Source organism: Pagrus major, chromosome 11 (assembly GCF_040436345.1).
Source record: "Pagrus major chromosome 11, Pma_NU_1.0".
In the NCBI taxonomy this organism is placed as follows: domain Eukaryota; kingdom Metazoa; phylum Chordata; class Actinopteri; order Spariformes; family Sparidae; genus Pagrus; species Pagrus major.
The window spans coordinates 26,227,871-26,253,136 of NC_133225.1; the positions used below are offsets into that span (position 1 = coordinate 26,227,871).

Sequence of the window (25,266 nt, forward strand, 5' to 3'; positions counted from 1 at the left end):
GAGGCTCTCTCTGGCTACAGGATGTAGCATACCTGGTCTTACAAAACAACTGCTCATATAAGGAGTTTACGTAACAATTCCAGGCTGAATTCACACAATGATGGGCAGAAGACGTGTTATTGTTTGTTTATCAAATGTGAAAAATACGTCATGTATAATTAGCCTAAAATTCAGAGATTACTCTGGGAACAGTTATGATGTGGTACGCTACCACTACATTTTGAACCAGGAAAATACAGAGGTGTGACTGAAAATGAAACAATCTGTGAACACTGTGAGCTATATGAGGGGGAGAATGAAAACTATTTTAATTTATGATGTCCTTCAAATCATCATTCACGACAAATATTGCTTCAAAATGTTCATGTTCCTGCCTTCGGTTTGGTAGGTACTGAGAACGCAGCTACAATTGAACACCTTAGGGCTAATGTCTTTTGAATTTCTTTCTAAAGCATGTGATAGGAGGAGAAAATAACTATATGATAGATACATTCATCAGACTATTCTTTATGGTTTGGCACTAATGGATGCAGATGTACTTTTTGTTTATCATGTCTTGTGTTTAAGGGGCTGGGTTCACATGTTTGTATATTTGTTGTATTTCCATGGCGGGATACACCTTGGAGAGTTATTATTTTTGAGTAATTCTGTATAATATTAAATATTATAAACAGTCAAAGTTAAAGATTGTAAAAAAAAAAAAAAAAACTTTCCTGACTGAGAATGTATGGGCGTGGTTTAATCACATTTGACTGACAGGACACGTTAACCATCTTCACATTTTGTTTGAAATGTCACTAAACTCTGATTGGTGCAGAGGGACATATGACCCTGCCCATTTCAAGGGAAAAGCAAGGAGAAAAACATGGATACAGAAATTTCTCATGTTAAATGACCAAAGTCTTTTAAACTAAGGCAGAAAATGTAGTGTTCATGTAAGATTCCATCGTTCATAGTAAGACGCTGATTAAGGAAATATTAGTTTTCAGCACCTTTAAGTCTCTAAACTTCTCAGACGGGGGATAAAAGCAGCATTCAGCCAACAATTTCACCCATATTTATTGATAAATAGCTCATATTACTACAACGTAGGATGATTTCTGCAGTACTGTATAGAGGAGAGCTGATTTTGGACTGATCCCTTCATTAAAATACCAGCAAGAGTTAAAGCCTGAGGTCCATAATTGAAGAGTTATAACTTAGCACACCCTGCTGAAACAACATAATTTTACCACAGACTTTGTTCTGATTTTGATTTACTGGTCTGGAAGAAATTCAACATTCAAGTTGATTGACTGAGCATTTGATACACGGACACACAGTGTGCGACAGTTGGACATACCATGAGCCTTTTGAGATCTGCCAAAGCCCGAGTCGAGTGCTGCCGAGATATGTAAACGCTGAAGTGATACCGAGCTGTAATTTGAATTATGAGGGGATACGAGACTTGAAGCGTACTTTCTAAGGCCTTTCCTTCCTGAATCTACGTGAATACATTTATATGACCGTATAAATTTTGGTGTCGGCCTGAGGAAATAACTTCCAACTGACATCCATGTGTTTATTTAATCACATAATATGTTTTGAATGGGTTTTTATGGCTCCTAGCTTAATAAAACGCTATGAAGTATTGTGTACATTTTCCATCGTTACATTTTCCATTCAAGTATATGTTAACACCATTCAGGTCAATATTTGTACTGCACCATTAGCTCAATTAAAGCGCTATGATTCACTGAGAAAGTTATTGTGACTGAGGAACAGAATAGCACTTGGCAGTTCATCATAAGAAAAAATCTAAATTACCTCATTCTTGATGTTTTCCTGAACTCTTGCCTTGGTACTTGTTTAGCAGATGCAGAAAGGACAACTGGGAATTATGTAATCTGAACTTTCCTCATCCCTTATCCATGAGCAAGAAGTTTTGTTGCAGTGTAAAATTAGAAGTCATACTTTTCTCCTTATCAACATGAATCCATCAGGGAATCGAGGGAGAGGCAGAGCTGCTTTTTATCTGGAATAACAAGCTTATATACTGCCGTGTAATGACCTGAACAGACCCTATTGACTAACCCGGAGGCATAGCAGACTGGGCTTCACTGCTGAGGTCCAAGTTTGTGCCTTATTGGTAAAAATTAGGATTCAACATGAATGAGCGGTAGAAGAAGAAAAGCGATTTGGCCTCCATATTACTGGAACTCATTCAATCAACAGCACCATCTACTCTAACCTCTGCAAGGACTGTAAAGAACAGAGCTTCAACATCTGTATGTAGTTGCTGAGTGCTAAACAAACCTGGCAACAAAATGATCCTTAATTTGATAACGAAAGGAAAAAACAGCAACAGGAGGCATCCATCAGATAAAAAACGGAAAAAACAATAATGGACGCTCGAGCGATTTTTCCGAGTGTCATTTGTTGGAGACGCATCATTTAGTCCTGTCTTATCAAAGATAACAGAAAACACAGAGGAATCCATAATGAGGAATTCAAATCAGATACAGATGGCACAGCAATGAGGCCAACCAGGTTACCGTAATGTGTTGAACTCTTCGCCTCTGAACTTGTGAGTCAGCCGGCTTTTCTCTTTTGATTTGGTCTCTCAGAGCAAATCCAAAAGCAACACACATAAGTCTGCGGCATGAAAGTCCTTCGCATTAGAATAACAGTAAACAAGATAGATAGAATCAGTCTGTGTTTGTGACCCACCCTGTGACCCTGTCTGTAGGCTGCCTGCCTAAATCCTCACAGTTAGCCTGAATCTGTTGTCTCAGCACTCTTTGGGGTATTTTGTGAAGTATTTCCTTTGTATGTGTGAGTCATATGTGGGTGGTGACCGCTGAGCTCATTGAGGCTTTCAAGATCAGGCCACAACACATTGGAAGATGGAATTGAGTCAGAAAGGAGGAATATATCCCTTTCACACGGTACAAATGCAACACTAACACATTGCTTTTGTCTTAAACTGGACAATCGACATGTCAAATATTCAAATGACTCAGTAGCCAGTAGTCGCAGTAGTCACAGGTGTTTATCTGCTCCAGCTCAGGTCGGCATAAGATTCATTCAGTCGGCATTGAAGTGAGGACAAAGATACTAGTCTTCAGACAATGGGACAGGAGTCAATTGCTTATTTTAGCGATTCCATTTAGCAATGCCATATGGGACCTTTAGCATGCAAAATAAATGACATCCACAAGGGTTGAAAAGAGACGGATCAGGCTGACACACTTACTTTACAAGAGGACCCGCTCTCTCTATAGACATTAAAGGCTCATTCTAAGGTAACAAAAACACAACAGTTCTTAGTTTCAGGTCATTATCCACTAATGAAAACATGATAATGAATATTGAGAATTTCTGTAAATGTGCCACACTGAACATTTAAGCAGAGGTAGATATTGCACAAATTTCAGCTGCCAATTTGGCATGCATGGGAGTGTTTACAGCAGCAGTACTGTGAACATGTGTCCACATTCATCATGATGAAGGAACCCGGTGGGTCACTGATGAGTTTTTAATAGTTTTTGGACAACAATAGAAGTCTTTGGCACAAAGTAATACACTTTATCAGGCTCTTTCTAGACAGGCAATACCTCAAAATTAAGTAAGATCGGTGTTTTTCTCTGACGTGAGATCATCTGACAGCTTGTTAAAGAGAGGGATGTTAGTGATTGTGTCACATTTGTTTACTTTAAAGAGGAAAAAGACCGGACTAATAACAGTTGTCATCCTCTAGTTTTAAATTGTATTTTATAAAGACTTCACCAGAGGCTAAATAATGAAAGAATTCAATCATCAAAGTGACAAATTAGCCGACAGTCAAATTAATTTCAGTCAAAGTAATTCAAAGGAAGACAGCATTTAGTTACAAAGTGGAAGAATGAGCTTTAAATGCATTTTTAACTTGAAGGTATTGACTGAGGATAATGATGATTACAAACAGGAGTCATCAGTGATGGATAAGAATCCGGAGAAACATCTTTTGTTTATTCCTCTCAGTTCTCAACGTCAACACTCTAAATGCAGCAGTGATTTAAAGACAGGTTGATTTAATAGCAGCACAGGATGAAGGTGTTCACACAGCAACTCACAAGAGAGGTCTTTCCCTCCAAAATCACATTTTTCATCAGTGTCATCAGCTGCCTGTCTAATCACTGTGTACAGATGTGGCAGAGGTTTGCATCAATAGCTGATTAAAAATGCCTCAGAGCCAGCTGAGGCCTGGACCGGGGCACTAATGACTAATTGCCACTGGGAGTCTTTACAGCTGCAGCCATCGATCAATAATGTCAGAGTGCTGCGCTTCAGTGGTGCTAAATAACAACACAGAAATAGTTTTTTAACTGCATTCTGCAGTATTTATCTTTCTGGTTGATCCCTTTTCTATGTCAATATAACTGTAACTTGTTGTTGCCTCCAAATGTTTGTGGCCATTGTAATCTGAAATGAATTCTTTAGCAAAACAGCTTTTTGCTAACATGCAAACTTACAAAAACAACAGGGTACTTTGTATCTTTGTCATCAATTTCTCTTCATATACAGACAACAGGATGTGTGGTAGGGTTTCCATAACTCCTGGCAACAGTTCGTGTTTTCATATACTGTACAGCATGCCTCAACACTGACTGGAAGTCAGACATCCACAGCCAGCAACAGAGTCGAGTGAATGCAGGGAAAGAGGAAATGGAGACAGAGGTGGATGGATGGAGGATGGATATTTTTGAGTTTACTTTACCAGAAAGTCCCACTGAGATCAAAAGTCCCTATCTCTCTTCATATACAGTATATATACAGTATAATGGCTAGAGAGGCGGGGGAGGAGTGAGACAGAGATGGATGGAGGGAGAAATGGAATCAGAGAGAGAGGGGAGCTAGAAGAGAATGAGAAAAGCAAGATTGATGAAGTGATGATGCTGTTATCTTCCTGGTGGTAAAGCTTTTATGATTGATAACATGTAATACTTTTCTCTTCTTTTCTTGTTTGTGATGTCTGATCGCTCACAACAGGCTCGTGTTTGGAGACCATTTAAGATACTTAAGAAGAAAAAAGCCTCTTTTAAAATGTTCCTCCATTCTCATATACAGTAGTAATGTGCCCAGATCACACGCCGATTCAATACATTATCATAATGATTGGCCAAGTTAGCGTACATCTTTTGAAACAAAAGTCATTTAGCTTATAGTTTTGGAACTGAGCTATCAGTTTTTTGTCTTAAAACTAGTGTTTCATATGCTAGTATGTATCTTTAAAGAAACAAAATCACAACTATTGATATTTAAAGCTACTCTCTATCAATTTTTTTATAAGGCATCGGTCAGACACAACCACAGAGAATTACAACTAAGTTCCTCTCAGTTCTCCAGAGCTTTAAAGCCTGCAACATCACTGTTCTGGTTCGCACCGCTCTCATCAGTGTTGTTTTCAGCTGCAGCAGACAGATGTTTTCAGCAAAAAAGCTCTAAATATCCACCATGGTAGACAGACTAAGTTAGCGACTAGCTAACGAACATATTGGAGTATTTTACAGCTAAAGAGCCTGATATTTTTAAACCAAATCCGAGCTAAAAGGAGAGCAATTATTAGACTTGACCTGGCTAGCATGATAATATCTCAGTGTTGTGTTTGCAGCTTGTTGCGCTGCCCTCAATGTCATGTTTAAGTACATTAAAATTTCTCAAAAATGAAGCAACGGTGTCTTTACATTAACTTCAGTATTAATTGCCACTTATTTGAAACTCACCTTAAAGGCATCTGCTAGGATCTCTGCTCCTCTCTGATTGGTCCGTTTCGAAAGGCCCACAAAGAACTCTCGACCTGAAGAAAGAATCAGAGTTCAATTTAATTGATCTCATTGAGGTTTATTTAAAGAAGCTCAGTGGAACTTCTGTGATGACCAGCTGGTGGTTAGTTTATGTTGGCAGACTCTATTTCTAGTCTAACATCAGCTACTGTTGCTCTCTGTTCGCAGAGTGGAGAGAGGCACTGAGACGAGGCACTCAAGAACGTGCATAAAGTCACATCCTTTGGACTCTCACGGAAAATCTGACCCAAGTCCTTCACAAAGACAGCCACAGTCCAGCAGCATTAAACAACTTAAACACATCGTCCACAGGCTTGTATAGGCAACCGAGAGAGACAGGGAAGGGGTTGTGCTGCAGAGGCCATACAAAAGCATTGGCCACGAGGAATTGGGAAGGTAGACAGAAGAGGGGAAATAGGATTATAATGTATATGACCATACATATGATATCTAAAAAAAAAAAAAAAAAACCTGTAAAGTCTACGGTGATAAAAGTTTAAAAAGCTTGAACAGCAGCAACACGAGGAGCCTGTGGAGCGACAGCAGCTGAACACTACAGTCACCACAGTGTGTACTTTATACATGCCTGTGAGAAAGGCCAACTGTGGTCAGTATGGTGGGGCACGAACACACAGAGACCTGACTGCCTGGCGAGGCTGCAGCAGCTCAGGGATGGGCTCCTAATGTAGCTGCTGAGCCTTCACCCTGCCAACAGGAAATGTTTCTAACCCTGCCATGTGAAACCCATTTCAGCTGGAAGGAACGAGCTCACAAAGCCAGCGTCTAGAAACCCAATTAGGTGTACTATGCTTTTTTCCAAGTGGCCTGCACAGTGTAGAAGGCACTGTCCTACATTTTAACTCACCACATGACTGCAACAGAACGTACAGAAGATCTAATAAAGACCACCACGCTCTTGACTCTCACTGCCCTCCTCGTTTTGATTTACCTGATGCCAGAGAAGAGGCCATGTGGTGCAGTGCAAAACATTTATGCATCAGATTATTTTTCAAGGGAAATTCTGCTTAATGTGCTGACGCACCAGGTCATCGAGGTCGCACAGAGGAATGTTTGTGTGGAGGATCCAGGAACACAGAAATGTATTACAGACTCTCTTTTCCCAGAAGAATCTCAGGAAAATCTCTATGAACTCAGACTGCAGAGGCTCACATCAGCTATCTCTCTGCTTTCTAATGTTTCACCATCATATTGTGCTGAATGTTTTTTCAAACCTTCAATATGTGGATGAACACGCAGGCTGTTGTTAGAATGGTATAATGTGTAATCACTGTGTTTACAGTGATTGAAGGGACACGCCGTAGATTACCTGTAAAAAGCACGTCTCCTCCATCCAGTGTGGCGTTCTCGTCAGTCATCTCCACAAGGTTCAGATTCAAATCCTTCAGAGCTCCTTTCATTACCTCCGTCTGGAACAAACACATGGACACAAACAGAAATACACTGAAAACATCTGCAGATATTAAACAAAACACTGAAATGTAATGACGTACAGTAAGCCATCAGCGTTTCCCATCTTCAGGAACATTATGACACGGTCCAGTTCTAATCAGGCATCTGTAAACAACATGATGAAAATCACTTTGAGGATTTTCATTGGATTTCAGTTAGGCACAGTAACTCGCAGTACCCAGATTCCCGAGATTGAGTGCAATGAAACAAAACCTTTTCTCCCCAACAGGTTACGATGACATCATCTTAATGAGCCATGAAATGATGTCATTTTGAAGGAAGTATGTAAAATCTTTTACAAGGCAGTGTCTGCGGAAAATAGGTACGCTGAAGGACAAACTCTAAAAAAGCCTCTTCCTGTCCTTGTGCTTCGGGTCATCTGTCTTTCATATATTTAAAGGAAGGAAGTAAGGATGGTTTCCACCGGGACAACATTAGCATATATTATGCAACACATTCCCTGGATGGAAATCCACATTTCACCTGCATGTCCTCTGTGCTGTAATGGAAACCTGAGGAAAGAGCAGGTCTTTATTTGGCTGAACATCGGCTGGTCCGCTCTCCTGTCTGACCGCCCAGTGTGATTTTACTGTCCTGTTTTTGGGGTTCCTGCGGGAGTAGTTTCCAAGGCCAGTCATGTTAGCGAGAGCATCAGTGTTTCCACACGCCCTATCTCGCTATGACCTCAGCCTGCTCACTGTGCTTTTTGGCCAACGTAATGCTTCTGCTTCTCCTCATCTGTGGAGGGCCAAACCATGAGGTCATCCAGGTAGACTGCCATGCAAGGCACAGATAACACAACGAGGGACCGCATGCGCACACATGAAGACACTAATGACCTACACACACATTCACATATGGACAAATATTTATACAGTGGTATTTAGAGGTGCAGCAATTCATTGATTTGTCGATCAAAATAAATTAAATTGGCAACTATATTGGTAATCCCTTGATTAATCCCAAAATTCCTCAAGATTTTCTGTTTCCAGCTTCTTAATGCGAGGATTTGCTGCTTTTATTCATTATTTGTGACAGTGAATGGAGAGTCTTTGGGTTTTGGACAGGTGGTTGGACAAAAAAAGCACCTAAAGATGTCACTTTGGGATTCTGGGAAGTATTTTTTACAATAGGGAGAGACCGACTCTTGGCCTGGCCAAATATCAGAGCCAATATTCAGCAATTATCTGTATCGATGGGATTTTTTGTTTTTTGTCAGCTTGCAGATAAAATAAATTAATTTCAAAATGTGCTAATTTGGCTCTGATGCAGCATCCTCTCTCTGTCTGCAGCTACCACTTGTGGTGTGACTGATGATGTACAAGTGATATATACCTATACCTGCATATATACACTGCATATGAAGTGAACCTGCAAAGTAACTAGTTACCTAAGTCATCAAATAAATGCTATAGAGTGGAAGTATAAAATAGCAGAAAATGGAAATACTCAAAAGTAAAGTAAGTACTGAAAGTACCTGAAAATTATACTTAAGTGAGGTACTTGAGTCCTTGGTCCTCTCTGGTCTCCTTGATTACTAATAATCAGTGTCAGCCCGTATCTGACAATTTTTTGAACATTTACAGACTAAATAATGAATTAATAAATAGTAAAAATAATGGTCAGATTAATTGAAAATGAAAATAATCATCAGCCCAAGTGGTATTATACACTTATACACAACGGGCTAAAACCAGCACAGTCCTGCAATAAATCCCATCAACAACTGTATGGTCATTTTGGAGGCTGTAGTTTGTGGTGCTGTTGAATTATATTGCCTTATACAGTACCAACAGGTGTTTCTAATATTTTGCCATTTCTCTGTATAAATCAATACAGCTCCACAAACTACATCCTCAAAAATGAATGATGAAGTGACGATTTATTTCAGGACTGTTGTATCAGACTGAATAATGAGCATATTTTCAATAACACCATGCTACTATATTTGTTTTCACAGCTGTGTGTTTGGATGACTATGTCTTTTAAATGTCCTCGTGACCTAGTAGCATTTTTCTGATTTATTCACTGTCCAGAAGTAAGACATTGGAATCCCACTGAATAATAAAATTTTCCTCTTCTATGTTTTTATCTTCACTGCAGGACTTCTGTACATCTTTCTGTCTCAGTTAACCAGCCAGAACACAGTGTCCTTCAGAGAAACTGGGTCACAAATTTATGAGTGGTTTCTTAAAAGTTCTGACAGCAGCAGCGTACAGTGTCTTAAGCAAAGGTAACAGTTAATCCGTCTAATTTTTTTGTTCATGCAAAGCAGAGGCATCTCCGAGAGAGTCTCTGCTTCTCATTTAGTGAGGTGGCAAATAAAAGGTTGAGTCAGATTCTGAGGAAGTAAACAATCCAGATGGTTTCGAGAAGTCAGACTTTTGATGTGTGTTTGTTGTTTTGTCTCTGAGTTCCACTGCTGTGGAGCCTCAGCTGCTGCATCACCGATTCATCATTAGTTCAAATATTTAATGTATTAACAGAGACCTTGTCTGCGTGTCTGTGCCCGTCAGCGAGGTCAGATTTGCACTACAAAGCAGGAGATCAGGCTTTTAATATTTAAAATCCAGATCATATTGAGTATATAATTAAAAAACACCTTTCAAAACAAGGCCACACACAGTAGACACACTCTCTGCTGTGTCTCCACCATCATTATCAGCCACTGCTGTTTCCTTTCTTCTTCTATCTGCAGCATACTGGAGCCTCCACTATCACAGTGTTAGTCTGCCCAGGAATCTGCAGGACTGCATGAAGCAGCTCTTTACTTCATCTCTCTGGCATTTCCTCTGACATCACTGGAGGTGATGTGACCCAAAGGGTGTTTAGCCCCCCTCGCCATGTGAAATGTAATGGCCCCTATACACAGACAACAGTCCCTATACACAGACAACAGTGTGATAGCTGTTCTGTCTGCTGGGTGCGTGTGGCGGAGATCATCAATCAGGGCCATCTTTCCACGTGGACACAAAAAAATGTAGCTTAATGAGTTTGGACGAGGGATTTAGTGCAAAAGGAAAATGAGATGTGGATTAAAAAAAAGATAGGAGGAGAACAAAGTGAAGAAAAAAGCGACAGGAGTATCATGTCACCACATTTTAGTGGAGTTCCTCCCACAGAGGAGAAGACTGAGTGTGCACCGTGTGATGTAATGGGCTTGTGTATACAGTTTGTAAACGGTCAGACGTACACTGCTCTACACAAAGATAAATTACAGACTTACTGTAGTTCATCACTTAGTTTAAATAAACAAAGGCTGTAGCGAAAATCCTGCGAGCAAACCAGGAATGATCACACAACTAAAAGGTTCAATCAGATCGATCTGTGGCTGCAGCATCATCCACTCTTTTACAACATTAGTTTCCAAGAACATTTGACATCAGCATCACGGATTTGTCATTCAGTTGTGTCCTTGCACTGTACGACCCAGCTCAGCTCAACAAAGTGATACGATTTTTCTTTCCATATACAGTTACATATACAGAAAATGTCTCGGATGTATGTAATGTATTGTGAAATCACAATAAAAATGATCAACTACAATATTTGTATGTGTTAAATCTACAGTAAAATAAGGGCCAATTTGTTGCCAAAATGTAAAAATACACTTTATATGTAAAAATTACAGTTATTTAATGTAGCACACATCCTGTTTATTTACAGGATATGTATTTAATACAGTAACAATGGCAAATAAATACTGTGATTAGGTTACAGCACAATACAGTAATTTAGCAATAACATACTGTAGTTTTACAGTAATGGTGTGGTTGGGTTGTTGTAATGTTACTGTAAACTGTTGTTTACAATACTTAAAAATGATTACAGTATGATATTGTAATTTTACATCAAACTACTGTATTGTCTGGTCACTGTAGAAACACAATGCGTAACTGTAATTTTCATGTATATAACTGTAAAACAATGACTGTATATTACTGTCACTAATGACTGTGAATTTAATGCAGTTTTTAGCCAACTTTAGCCACATTACAGTGTGGCTTCCAGATTTGGCAGTTTTGAGGGTGCAGTAATGATAACGTTGACAATCGGCTTTTTTTTTAGCTTTGTTAAAAAATTGGACAGGCAAGCATGAGGTGTGCTAGATTTAAGCCACTTTGGGGCAATTTGGTTTCATTTCCAAATAGAAAATCAGCAAAAGATGAAATTTCTAGATGATTTCTATATGAAACTGGTTGATTTTTGTCCTATACAACCTGAATTCTACAGCATGTGTTCAAAGTCCAAAAACAATCCAATAGAGAATCAGGTCTTGCATTGGTTAAACACAACAATGCGCTGCTGAATCTCCTCCCAAATGCTGCCCCGTTGGTTTGAGATCCTGGGACTGTGCAGGATTTATTGGAGCAAATCTTGTTTATGCTGGATGTCGTCATTTGAAAAGACAACAATGGCCATGAAGGGATGCATCTATTCAGCCGAGATATTTCTGCAGGCTGTGGTGTTCAAACAATTCTCAGCTGGCACAGAAAACCCTCCAGACATCTTCACACCTCCACCTGCCTGAATCCTTCAGGGCACATTTTGTTGCAGCATGATGTCAGAGAAACAGCAGTTCAGTGAAGCAGATAACCTAAATACTTGTGCATCGTTGGCAGGAGTTGACCTGCGTTCACACAACCATCTCAAGATTCAGGGAGGTCTATGCTCAGACAAACCACCTGCAATCATTGATATCTCAATTTTAAAAGATGCGACACAGCTCATGGCACATCAGTTTTCCATTTTACTTTATCACCCTGCTTATCAACCAGCTTTTGCCTGCGTGACTACAACTGAATGGATGATCATACCATACCCAAAAAAACATCAAAATCAGCAGCATGGGGAAAGACCCAGGGGAATATCTGAGATGTCAAAACTAGCATCAGAGAATATGAGAGATAGTCACTTAGATCACACAACTTGCATCATGTACCTTTACATCAAACAATAAGTAAACCTCACAACCTCGTCTGTTGTATGTACTGTATTAGATTCACAGCCATGTTTGTCATAATTAGCAAAACAGAGAACCACTGGTGTGACCAGGCTTGTTCTCTTCTACAGTGAAGCAGCCAGTGAATGTAGCTGACATTTACGTCTTCACCTGTATCAGTCTAATACAAGTGCTTGTTTATGAGTTTTGCCGCTGGTTGTGGCAGAGCATTAAGTGCTGTAATCATGATTGACAAAGCTCTCCGAGCCACAGTGTAATAGGAAAAACGATTAGCATGCCACTGCAGGTCCTGAATACCACCTCCACGGATACACTGCTAATTAGAGATCAAGTTTAAAGTTAATGATCTGCAGTTTCCTGACATGATTCATATTGCATTACAGAGAAGTAAATCCATCCACAAGATAGTGGCCAACTTCAGGTCCATCAATCAATAAGTCAGGTGTAACTTCATCAATATTTCTTACTTGCTGGCTCATGGTGGTTACAGTGCTCCTTATCTTGGTGGTATACAGAGGAGGTCAATATAATATCAAGCTGAAGGTAATTTATCAACTGTATTTATATGCATAACTGTTTTATTTTTCTATCTTTTATGTCATTTTAACCTGTCACTCAACATCACTGTAAACGAGGGCCTACCCGCAGTGATCTTCAACTTTAAATAAAAGGTAATATATAATTGTCTGTAGTCACACTCAGTTTTCATCAACAGTCAAAGTGATAGCCTTTAAAGGACGAGTTAAACACTGCACATCAAGAATTAGAGAGGAGGATTGATACCAGTTTCATGTCTATAAGCAAGGCTCAAAGTTCCCCTTTTCCAGTCTTTGTGCTAAAATAAGCTCACCTCTGCTGGCTGTACATTCATGTGCACTGACAGAATGTAACTAAGTACATTTACTCAAGTAGTGTACTGAAGTAAAATTTTGAGGTACCGTGCTTTGCTCGTATTTTCATTATCTGCCACCCAATAGTTCCACTCCACTACATTTTGAAGGCAGATATTCTAATTTTTACTCCACTACATTTATTAACGTTAGTTACTAGTTACTTTGAAGACTGCATGCTACATCAGAGCCAAAGTAGCCCATTTTCAAATGTATGTATTTTATCTGCAATTAAAAAAGAAAGTGATTCCAATAAGTTGAGAAGTGATTCAAATAACAGCTTACTCGATAATCGGTCAACCCATTCAGTATATACATACATGTAAATATATGTATAGTTTACTTTTATTTGTACTTTTTGATACTTAAGTTATTGCCAGATGATTAGGGGCCTCATTTATTAAAATGTTCTTAGATTTTGTACTTGAACACAGTCTTAAGATCATATTCAGAATCAGATTCATAAAAGATGCTGAGCATGAAAAATATTGCTTAAGCAGGTTTTAAGGAACCTATTTGTCACTTATGCACCTGTGATCATAATCTCAAATCAACTTAGAATGACAACACCTGCCTTGTGATTTCCTGTTATAAAATGCCAGCACAAATGAGGATTGTTCAGGAATAGCAATGGAGTAAACTGAGAAAATCAAACATTTTGATCAAGTGATGGTAGAGGGGATTGCAGCCAGGCATCCCATAATTCTAAATACAGTAATATTTTAACACGATATTACAAGTAAGTCTTTTGGGTACTTTTTAAAGCACTGAATGTTTGCCAAACAGACATGAGAGTGGCATCAGTATTCTCATCTAACTCCAGGCAAGAAAGCCAATAAGCGTATTTCCCAAAAATGACAAACTATTCCTTCAACAGGTGCAGACATTTCGAGTTTCATTTGGTGACCTTAAACCAAATCTGAGACTCTTTTTTGACAGAATATCCCTCATTCAGTATCTCTCCCTCCTCTTCTTGTACTTCACTTTCTGTCTTTCTTTCTTTGTCTCTCACATTCCCTCTATTCTCTTCAGACCCTCGTGTCGGGGTCAAGAATGCTCTACAGTGGCTTCTCATGCAGAGTGGCCTATTATCTCTCACTGTGAGGGACATCCAATACCCCACCCGGCCTAGGTGCCAACTCACTTTGCCAGCATCTCCTCTCCCTCCCACCCTCTTCAGCTCCTCTCTTCTTCTCTCCTCCTTTCCCCCGGAGTGCTTGGCCAGGCGACATGCAGTTAGCCAGCACCCTGCTTTGAATGAAAAAGGCCTTTTAAAATTCATTAGGGGCTGAAGGCTCTGAGATCCAGCCGGTCTGCCTGCCACATTCCTGCCGTTCCAGCTCAGGACAGGGGAGACGGAGCAGAGAGAACAGCCTTTTATTTGGGGCTTTTTATGGACCCCTTCTCCCTTCTCTCGCCCCTGGTACCCGTGGATATCGCATTCTGCTAAAAAGGACCATCAGTCTGATAGAGCACGGTGCATTTGGAGAGGGAATAGAGTGCACAACAATAGCATTCCTGAAGGTCATCCTAGCCTCCCCGCACCAGGCAACAGAGTCCCACGCTCCGACATAATGGGGATACAGCATTCCTCCGCGCCTCACACGCAACAAGGTTAACCTCTTTAACTGACAGCTATCAGCTGCAGCTTGTGAGTTTATAACGTACATGAAATCAATGACTCAATGATACCAGACAGCTTGGTTGGTGAAGACAACAAAGAGGACTTTCAGCAGGGATTTTGTCACAAAGCATTTCTTATTTCTTGCCTCAGATGAAATCAAAAGACAAAATAAGGCGTAAATGAGTTGTCCTGATTGATCGTTACCTTTGTTGAGATGGTTAATGTGTAACAAACAGCTGTGACGGCGACATTTACATCGACTACTTCAAATGTTTTCAAACGTATCAAAACAGAAGAAAAAACTATAAATATTAAAATCACTGCATTAAAAAGTCTGTTGCAAGCAGCTGGTTGCTTGTCATGCTTTCCAGGAGTTTTTCAGGAGCTCAGCAGTCAGAAAAGTAGTCCATCAGAGCAGGAAGGAAAGATTTGACCCAGTAAACAGAGCTCAAAGACATGCTGATACATCTCAGCTTTCAACACAGTCTGAACTTTTGATTTCTTTGTTTCTTTGTCTGTTCGTACACCTTCAACTGGTAATGTAAAACTTTTTTGCTTTAACTTCCCATTCTGAAGTAAATACTGATTGTAATGGCTGGAGAAAAATGGCTCCATCCGCATATAGCCTGGTTCCCTATATTCGGTTTGCCACCGGGCTTGATTTTTCCCAGAAAAGCGAATATCGAGTAACAGCACAAAGGAAACACCAAACAGGAAGAGACACTGTGTTCCCCAGTTGCAATCCTCAGGTAACAGTGTAACAACTGGAATAAGAAAAAGAACCCCGCTGATGAAGGAGGTAAAGGACGTTGAAGAGGGAGAGTGAACAAAACCGAGGTGAAACAAGAACGAACGGACGGGCATTCACTCAATATGTCAAAGTTTGTGCCCGATTTGATTTGTGTCCTCTAACCACCAGGACGTTTCAAAAGCGGCATTCTTTCTACTAGATCAGTGCGTAACAAAACCTGACGACTTAATAATACAGCTGGGTGTCTTACTCTGCCTTCTCAAAGCACACTCATGAGATCAGGATTTCTAGGAAAACTGGGATTCTTACGCTTGTTTTTTGCTTTTGACAGTAGCCAGGCTGTTGACAATAGCCATGTTGCCAATGCTATGTTTGCGACCACAGCACGAACAGTAATACCACAGGGAAACAGTAGGAGGGGGAGTGTTGAAAAGTTGTCAGTTTCAACTTTTAATAGCGTATCTTAATTTTGAAAGTTTGGGAACTACTGGCCTATTTACATAGCCAGCAGACACTGACCAACATTATCATTTCTCTGAAGTCCTGTGTCTGGCCAGCTGGCAAAACTCTAATATTCATTCTCCTCTGTTTTGGTCTCCACCAACTCCTGAAGGAAATATCTGGCTCTACTATGTTCGTTATTTTCTTTGTCTGTCTGCTGTTTGGTGTACAGTGGGTTTATGAGAACATTTCTGTTATAAATAAATACAAATATTGGCTGGTGCAGAGTTTCTTTTGGAACCCGAAAGGACTCAAAAACATAACAAACAATCAGGCAAAAGTTTCATTCTCCTGATTCAAAGAGCTGTGCACAAAACCAAGGAACAAAAGTGACTTGTTTGTATTGACATATGGGCACAAGTCTGAACAGCGAGTCTTGTGCGTCAGAGCTTAACTTTGGCTGGACACCCAGGACACAGATGATGATCGCAACAGATAGCAATGGCCTAATGAGAGGAAATTTCAAAGACCAGTGGAATACAGAAGGGGAATAATGACCGCAGTTCAGGGCAATCGACCAAGTGGAATTTAAAGTAAATGCACAAATCTCATTAGCTGTGCAACAACTAGCTGGATAAGGCTATCTGAACCTTTCAGGTATTAAATCTCTGGCGTCATGGAGGAAACAGAGAGATGAGATCCTGTTGTTTGCTGAGAGGAGTAAGTGCGATTCAATGGCACAATTATAGATTTGTCAAAAGTTTGCAACTGGTTTCACTGAGTGCTTCTTCAGAGAGAGTGCCTTCAGGGCTGAAGAAATGGCAGCTGAGAGGGAAAAAATGTACAGAAGCTGTAATGAGGTTCTGACAGGGTTATTCTGACATTCACATACCTCTTACTCGATAGCACACACACACACGGATGACACACAAAACACACAAAAAGACGCAGGCAGAAAAAACATGAATTCAAAAGTTTTTCCGACGATCAGTACGCAATAATTATTTTCTCTCCTGCAGCAACACAAAGGACAAAAATCCCTCATACACGAGTCTCGCAGGTTGGTGCATACATGGAAAAAAGGGCCCAGTCTGATGCTGTCACGGTGGTCAAATGGTACATTCCTGAAGGGAACTAACAGCGAGGGTAAGCGCTGTCACAGCCTGTAACTAAAGTAAGAAATGACAACAACTCATTTAGTGGCAGCCAAGAGAAAACAAACCCTCCGTGGCCTGTCCTTGCGCTATCCAAACAAATCTTTCGTGTATGTTGGAACATACCTGTGGTTAACCAAGCCATGACATCCCCCCACCCCCCTCCTCTGGCAATCTCACCCATCAGCTTTAGGATTACATAAATGTTGAGAAGTAGGTCAATGTGAAGGCGTGTACAGTTAACAGTAGCAGATCTGGAGACCCTCGCACCACATCGACCACAAGGATCTGGCAGTCTGCCTCTGTAAAAGAGCTGTTTCAGCCAAACCGACTGCGCTGCCAGACTGCTTTCACTTGGGGCTCCCAGGATATCAGGGCTCCAAGGAGGAAAATACCACCCTATAGTCCTGCTTGGACACATTTACAGCCGTCTGAATGGAGGGAGACAGCAACGAGGGCAGGATTACACAAATCATTTGAAAAGAGAGTGAGAGTCAAAGTGAAATTGCAGGGCATTATGCCTCGCATTGTTAAATGGGGTGTCTTCTGCTTTGTAAAAGCACATGGTGTGTGTGAGGGGTAATTGCATTTTGGAGAGCTGTGAAAAGCTGTTGTAGCCCTCATATAATTACACATAAAAGTGTGGATGACTGACTGTGTAGAGACTCTTTCAGCAGAAATAAAGACTTCTTGGTGATTAGTTTTTCTATTAATGTTCTAGTGTCGCTTCATCATCCACTCCTTTTATTATTTTTAAATGGAAAACTGAAATTGAAAGAGAATGCCAAAATTACATCTCATTATGAATCTTTCAATGAACGTGGGTCTCAATTTGGATCCTGAATTGATGAACAGTTTTTCATATTTGTAGAGAAGGTTTTATAAAACAATCTCTTCATCTACCACCCTGAGACTGAAGTTCTGAGGACCTAGGTCCCATTTTCTAAATTAAATTTTAAGCTAAGATGGTCATCAAACCTCTTACACATCCTTAAAGATTTGCAGAATGTAACCGATAAGAATTATTACCACAGAGTTATTTCTACGTTCTTAGAAATGATTACGGATTAAGGAGTACCTCTGTTGAATAATGCTTGTAGAAACACTCTTAGATAACATTCTTAACCTCTGAGATCAGCCTTTATCAGGAAAAGAAGGCCCTGCACATTTCTCAGCAAGACAGCAAATACATCAGGAATTGGAAGTAACCGTCAAATATGCAGTAATGTCTAGATAAAGAGGAGCAAAAATGCAAGAAGGAAATGTTGAGAAACTTCACCAATAAAGGTGGAGTGACAACACCTTGTACAATCACATCTAGAGACACCCAAGCGGAGCCGAGCACTGTGAAAATAAACAGAAATATGAGTCTGTTTGACGAGTCCAAAGTCTGTCCCAGAGCAAATAAAGCGCCCACTCCAATCAGCGGCGCTGTAAAGAATGTGTCTGCTGCCTACCTCTCACTGTGACGGCTCCACAAATACAGGAGAGCTGCAGGCTAGGAACTGTTGGAGAGCAGAAGGATGGAAGCTGCCGGTGACGAGTGAACGTGGGGAAAAACACAGGGGGCTTCAGTAAATACATCTCCACTTGGCACAGACTCCTCCATGTTTATTGGGTTTGACCCCCACAGACTGGACCTCTATACCCAAACAAGGGGGAAAAGCCAATAAACTCCCCTACTTCATGGAGAATTATGGCTCACCTTTCTCTCGATAGCTTCCCAAATAATATCTTCACATCTAACAACACTATGCTGCCTAAAATGTAGCTTCATTTACCAAATTCACACAACAGAATTCATGCTGATTTGCTGTTTTCTTTAAAAAAAAAAATCATTTGGCAACCTCAATGAGCACTGCTGCAACGCAGGCTGGTTTGGACATCAGCAATGGTTGTTTGTACTCAAGACGAACAGCCTGCATGCCAGCCAGGTCGTTCTACTCTATACCACCGACAAGCAACGCCAATAAAATGCTTTTACGACCAAGATTTCCTGTTCTGCATGACATCGATTGGAAAAGAAGTGAAATATTCCAAAGATTGGAGGCCTGACTGTGAGTGCTAGCCCGGTTAAGGGTCGCTCCACTCTCCTCAAGTTTAATAGTTTAAGTAGGGCTATAAACTTCCTAAGCTCCTCTCTGATAAGATTTACGCTTGAGCCGTTTACCTGGCGTTATTATCCAAAGCAATAAAACACTAATAGCCCAATCAGTAAAAAGTCATATATTAACATAAGAGTGAGTACAGAACAGGAAGTAACGTCCAAGCTGAGAACAAATGCCCATTTGCCATCACCTTTAGCCTACCTGGGCCAACAGACACAGGACCACCCATATCTCTGGTAAAAGGTGACGAGGCAAGGAGTTCAAGGTGAGAACATTATGTATGTCAATCACGCCATGTGCTACTTGTGTGTACATAAGAAGGCCATAAAGTACTGTATCATAATGATATTTTTCCAGATATACAACATTTTCATTTTCAGTGAAAAAAATCACCCTATTTAACCCTATTTTTTGGGGTCTGTACCTAATAAACAGGTTTTCTGACATCTGAAGAACATTTATGATAATAATAAACTTTATTTATAGGGCACCTTTAAAAAAGACATCACAGGAGAGGAAATAAAAACAAATAAATAGAAGAGGAGTAAAGGAATGAAAAGAAAGAAAGATGAAAAATCAGTTTAAAAGGATGACTTCACATAAAAGCAAGTCTATAAAAGTGAGTTTTAAGAAATTATTCAAAAGAAGTTACTGATTCTGCAAGCCTTATCTCCTCGGGTAGGTCGTTCCAAAGTCGAGGGGCCCTGGCGGCAAAAGCTCGGTCACCTTAAGTTTGAGCCTCGACTTTGGAATGAACAGAAGAGCACCACCCGATGATCTAAGGCTGCGAATAGGCTCAGGGAAAAAAAGTCAGAAAAATGTAGTAGTATACAGGACATCCTGGTTACTGTAATGATCCACAGACCTCACTGCTTACAGCAAAACTACTTTTTACCAAATAAATAGTCATCACCTTGAGCAGAGGGGACTGTCTATGGAAAAACAAGCTGATGTTTCCTTTTTTCCAATGTTCTCAGCCCCACAAACAAAATTCCATCTCATCTTTATTGTTTTAGTGTGGTGACAGAAACCTCAGACGAGGATATCTGACCAAGGAAAAGACCTTGATACCACCGGAGTCAAGTTGAGTCATCCTTCGTTTTATATCCCAAAAAACAAAAATAAAGTTTCAAAAGGCTTTACAATCTGTGCAACAAATAACATCCTCTTGATTCGGATATGGGACACATCCACAGGAAAAAGCGTTAATTTGGGTGGAACATCTCTTTATAAGGAACTAAAACCTGCAAACACGGTGGTATGGTCCTTTAACGAGCTGGAAAGAAAGAGTGAGCCGCCTGAAACTTCTCGAAGCTGTTGTTGATCGATCAAATGAGACTGTTCTGAAAGACATTCGGAAACAGATGAACTGATGTAAGATGGTAATATGCTTCAGCAGACGTCTGCCAGGGAGGTTTTGTGGAAGTACATATGGTTTATGATCGAAAAGGGGACGAAAAGTTGAACGGAAAGTGGAATGCAACTGTCACCAGTAGTCATTTCCCATAACCTGTCAGGCTTTCCGAGCTCTGCAGTTAACCGACTCTTATTACCCCCACAGAATCAAAACTTGGCACCCGTTTCACGTGTTCCAAAAGATGATTCAATTGAGATGATTCGAGTAGGAATCCCCATAGTGTTTGTTTTTGTTCCACGGGCTGAGGCCCCTGGAAAGCCAAAGTCAAAATACCCAGAGCTCCCACATATTTAAGCTGTTTCAACATTTGTGAGGCCCAAGGTGTGCCACGGAACGGAATGTCCAACCAAACACGCTCCGCGAAGGTTTGTCTGGATTTATGTGGCCCGGAGCCTGACCCACCACGGCCTTTTTCCAGGGGAGGAGAGAGATATGTTTCGTGCTGGTACAGAGCTGCATGAAGGGTCGAGAAAGGAGGCGGAGAGTTTTGGGTGAGTCACGTTAAGATGAAGTTCTTGTCGAAGGCTTCCCCCTTCTCTCTCTCTCTTCCCTCCCACGCAGGGAGTCCTCTTAGTGTATGGTGCTGGCTTGCTCAGAGAAAGAGGAACCCCCGGCTAAAAGGTCAGGAAAGCCATACAAGCGAGAGGGGAGGATTCAAAGAATTTTGACCTCACTGGATATGAGCAGCGTGTTCCCTGAGCGGTTCCTCTCACCATGTGCTCCAATACTGTTAGTTTTTGTTCATGTTATTGACATTCTGGATATCTGCAGAAAAAGCAAACCAGCCTTTGGCTGTGAGCTTGTATAGCTGACGGATCAGACCACCTTCGGACGCCACGCATACTGTCTAGAATGTAAAAAGAATCTGTTTATGTCTTTTCATATCTGCATTCTTTTCATTGCTGAGGTGTTCCAGCAGTTATTCCTCTTTGCTCTGTCCAGAATACTAAAAACAGCATGGAAACACAGAGCAGTTTTGCAGAAAGAAAACATCATCATACCACATGGATACACCCACCATTTCCAAAGAATGCGATGGATGTGTTCCCAAAGGGGAAAAAGCGGAGTTTGCCAGGCAAAGTACAGACTAACTGCCCATTATGAGGGATTTCCCAAAACAGCCATGTGAAGTTGGATGTATGGGGGGGGGCTGGTATGGAAAAATGAGGAAAATGACTATGTGTTTTAATCTTGAAAGGGAAAAGAACAAGATGGGCCAAAAGGTTTCCCATAAATGTTAATGAAGGGCTTTCCCAGAAAGACTTTTTTTTTCCTCCTTTCAGCTTGAAACAAGAGGTCAGGTGCTAATGTTAACCAGCAGGGCTGGATCCAGGGATCTGACTTTCAAGCAGAGGAAAACCATGCAGAATTAACCATACTGCAGGGATTTAGTAGTGAGGTAGCTAACTTTGCATGATGATGTGTTAGAAGAATTGAGCAGGCCTCGTGCACAGAGCAGCACACAAACCTGAGAAAAGCCAAGATCACTGAATCACTTTTTACTTTTAGAACTTGCATCAACCGCAGCAGAGAAAGCCTCTGTAATTTGTCAGGTATGTTTCCATGTAGATAATGTGGTTACTGAATGGTAGCGGTTTCTGTGATTATTAACAATTAACATTTTGGTTTCTATCTTTTGTTGCACATTTGTCTTTGCACAGTGCACAACATGGCTGCTGGGGATTGGGGAAAAACAAGTGCAGGCCCAGGGCTGTGGAAGCAACTTCAGCTGTTTCTGGTGTTGACAGGGAGGTTAGAAGACACCATTTTATGTTTTGTGTTCTGGAGGTGGCAAAAAGGCCAAACTCAACAACATATCTGACCCTCAGTGACACATTGTACCTGGACCTAGACACCTAACCCTGTAGTGAATGACTGCACCGGTCTATTGGTCCTGTAAACTGACGATAATCTGCTGTCTGAGTTACAATATCATCTTTAATATTTGAAAGGAATGTTTTAGCTCCTGTCTTAAAGAGACAGGAGCTAAAACAGAGCGTTTCTGACAGAGAGGGAATACACTGCTGCAGCAATGAGCAGTATGTTAATAACTGATGTGTTTTTCAAGCACTAAAGCATATAAAAGTATTCTATAAGTAACCCAAAATAAAAGTATAAATCTGAAAATGAGCATAATATGTCTCCTTTTAGAAAAGATACACAAAACTATCCAACAGATAGTGACTAAGGAGTGAGCAGAAAACCACATCAGAAACTGCATTGGGATTTGGGATGAATGTAGTGAAGCACTAAATCCTTTGTGTTAGTTTAACATCTTAAAACTTAAGTGGTTACCTGGCAATCTAAACTGACTGACAAGCTGATGGGAAACATGTAGGCACCAGAGCAAAGCCACCACCAACAGACAAACAATAAAAAGCTTTTGCTTTTTGTCGAAATGAAAGCATTGCGGAACTGACGCACCACTTCTCTGCCACTCTTTGTTCTGCTGCAAACAGACACTTACTGTATGAGTTCATCAGAAAATGAGAGTGAGACAATCTGCAAGGTTTTCACTTTACAGATATTCCAGGAAAGACAATTAAATCATTAAAAGTTAAAGTGTTACTGCAGCAAGCTGAGCTTATGTAACTGCGGTGTAAGATGTATTTCCCAACTAAGTGTCCTGACAGTGAAAAATAACAGACGCAACCTGACTCGTAATATCGTAATATCCATTTTAGATTCGTCATCAATGCAAAACATTTTGACACTTCTACTCCATAAATCAACAGGTGGCTCCGTTGTGTCTGTGTCATGATGTCTGTTGGAGTGGTAGGATTACAGTTTGTTACCTGCACCCCTTTACTGTCCAGACAGCTTTATTACAGTTGATATTTGATACCGTTAATGACTTTGCATCACTGAAAAGTTGCCTTAACTGCATCATCATACTGTTGGCTGTCTGTCAGTCTCCATTGGTCCAGTATAGTAAGACTTTGTTATTTAAGACTGTCATCGTTGTGGCTACAGCTGCTTCATGATGACTAAGAGGATCAACACTACACTTTAACTTGATGGCTGATTGCTGATTGTTCACTTGGATATAATAACCTACTCTCCGAAGTGTGTTCTTTCATTTTCTGGAGGCATTTCTTCAACAGAAGTCAAACAACTAAGATATGTTGGCTTTCAGTGTGTTTCTCCATGCATTTCCCATTGACTTCAATACAGCTGTCACCGCAGTCTGCCACCAAAGCAAGATTCAGTGAAATCTTCTTTTTTAGGTTCCTTGGTCAGCACCGAATGACAAATCGACTACCAGGTGAACGTAGTGGAGGATTAAGCAACTAAATAGTTTGATATTTTCTTCGGGAGTTGGTAGAGACCAAAAACTGAGCTGAAAGGAGAGTGAATATTGGACTTACATTCAGCAGGTGGACATAAAAACATGAATCCAAACAAATAATGTTGCTCCAGGTGCTGGATGCATCAACATACTGTAAAGGGTTATTGCAGGTTGCAGGAGAAACTATGACAAAAAGGAAACATCCATGCATGACATGTAGCATGCTTGTCTGTTAGCATGTTAGTGAACCTGCAAATCATCATTCTGCAGTCATCTAGCTAACTAGTCTGAAACCAGTCCCTGGCAGCCTCCTTCTGCTTTCCTGTCAGTGATAACAGGCTTCCAGCAGTCAGGCCCGTCCAGCTTTGTCTTTGAAGCTGCACATGTAACCCATGTGTGTGTCTGAGGGCCACAGCTGCTCCCTCCCTCACCTCGCACTGCTGAGGCCTGGACTCACAAGGCCACAGAGCTCGCCCCTCACCCTCGGGCCTCTATGCAAAAACATCGCCGCTGCAGCGGTGAAACGAGACAGACTGTAATGGAAACGGCACACTTTCCAGACACTTGAGGGAATAGCAAGCATCTCTGCCTTAGTCTCGTCAGGAAAACATACAGACTACCATCCGTGGTCCTCCACCCCCACCCCCTCTGCTCGTCTGGACAAGGGGACATCTCGTCTTTCAGGAAATAACTGGGCAGGTTTCATAATGATTACAACACAGACATTATAGATAATAAACCTTCGAGTCAGAGGATTTTCACAAAGATAACCAAAACAATGAAAAGCCTACTTCATCAGAGATTCAGTGTTCAGTATGTACCTGCTTTAGCGATGCAAGGTTACACGCTTTATTATGGAGACGGACATTCCTTGAACTCACATTTCAGTGTTTGGTGTTGCATACTGATCATTCTGTGATTCAACAGATGAATCATAAACTGGAAGTCTAGACATCCGAAAGAGTCACACGATAGTTTAAACAATGTGAAAAATATCAATTATGATAATATTTCCGCTGAGCGTGTCTTGTGGAATTTGCAGCCTCACCTGTGAGATGTTGGAGGGGGTGCGGTGATAGACAAGGCTGTGTTTTAAAAATTCCTACAGTCTTATAAACTCCAGACTTATTTGCTGGTATTTGGCGGGCAAGTATGACAATTTGCTGCTTTTCTTCTCTATTAACAATTGATGAATCGAGACAATCCTGAGCAGATGAATGGATAAAAGGAAATTGTTGGTTGTAGCGCTACTGTATGCTGCATAACAAAGATTGGGACTCTTTGTCTACAGCAAATCAAGGACCCAGCATGAGCTCAGACTGGGCCTGACCTATAATTTCAATCAAATGCTGAGC

General features: G+C 40.8%; 1 protein-coding gene across 1 annotated transcript in view; it reads right to left on the minus strand.

The window, feature by feature from the left end:
- The window catches only part of ddah1 (dimethylarginine dimethylaminohydrolase 1), an 84,263-nt gene that overhangs the window by 17,093 nt on the left and 41,904 nt on the right, over positions 1-25,266 (minus strand). The window contains exons 3-4 of the mRNA XM_073477196.1: positions 7,132-7,231; positions 5,745-5,818 (exon numbers count right to left, since the gene is read on the minus strand). Of these exons, the coding sequence (XP_073333297.1) occupies positions 5,745-5,818; positions 7,132-7,231 (174 nt within the window). The remainder of the gene's footprint in view (positions 1-5,744; positions 5,819-7,131; positions 7,232-25,266) is intronic.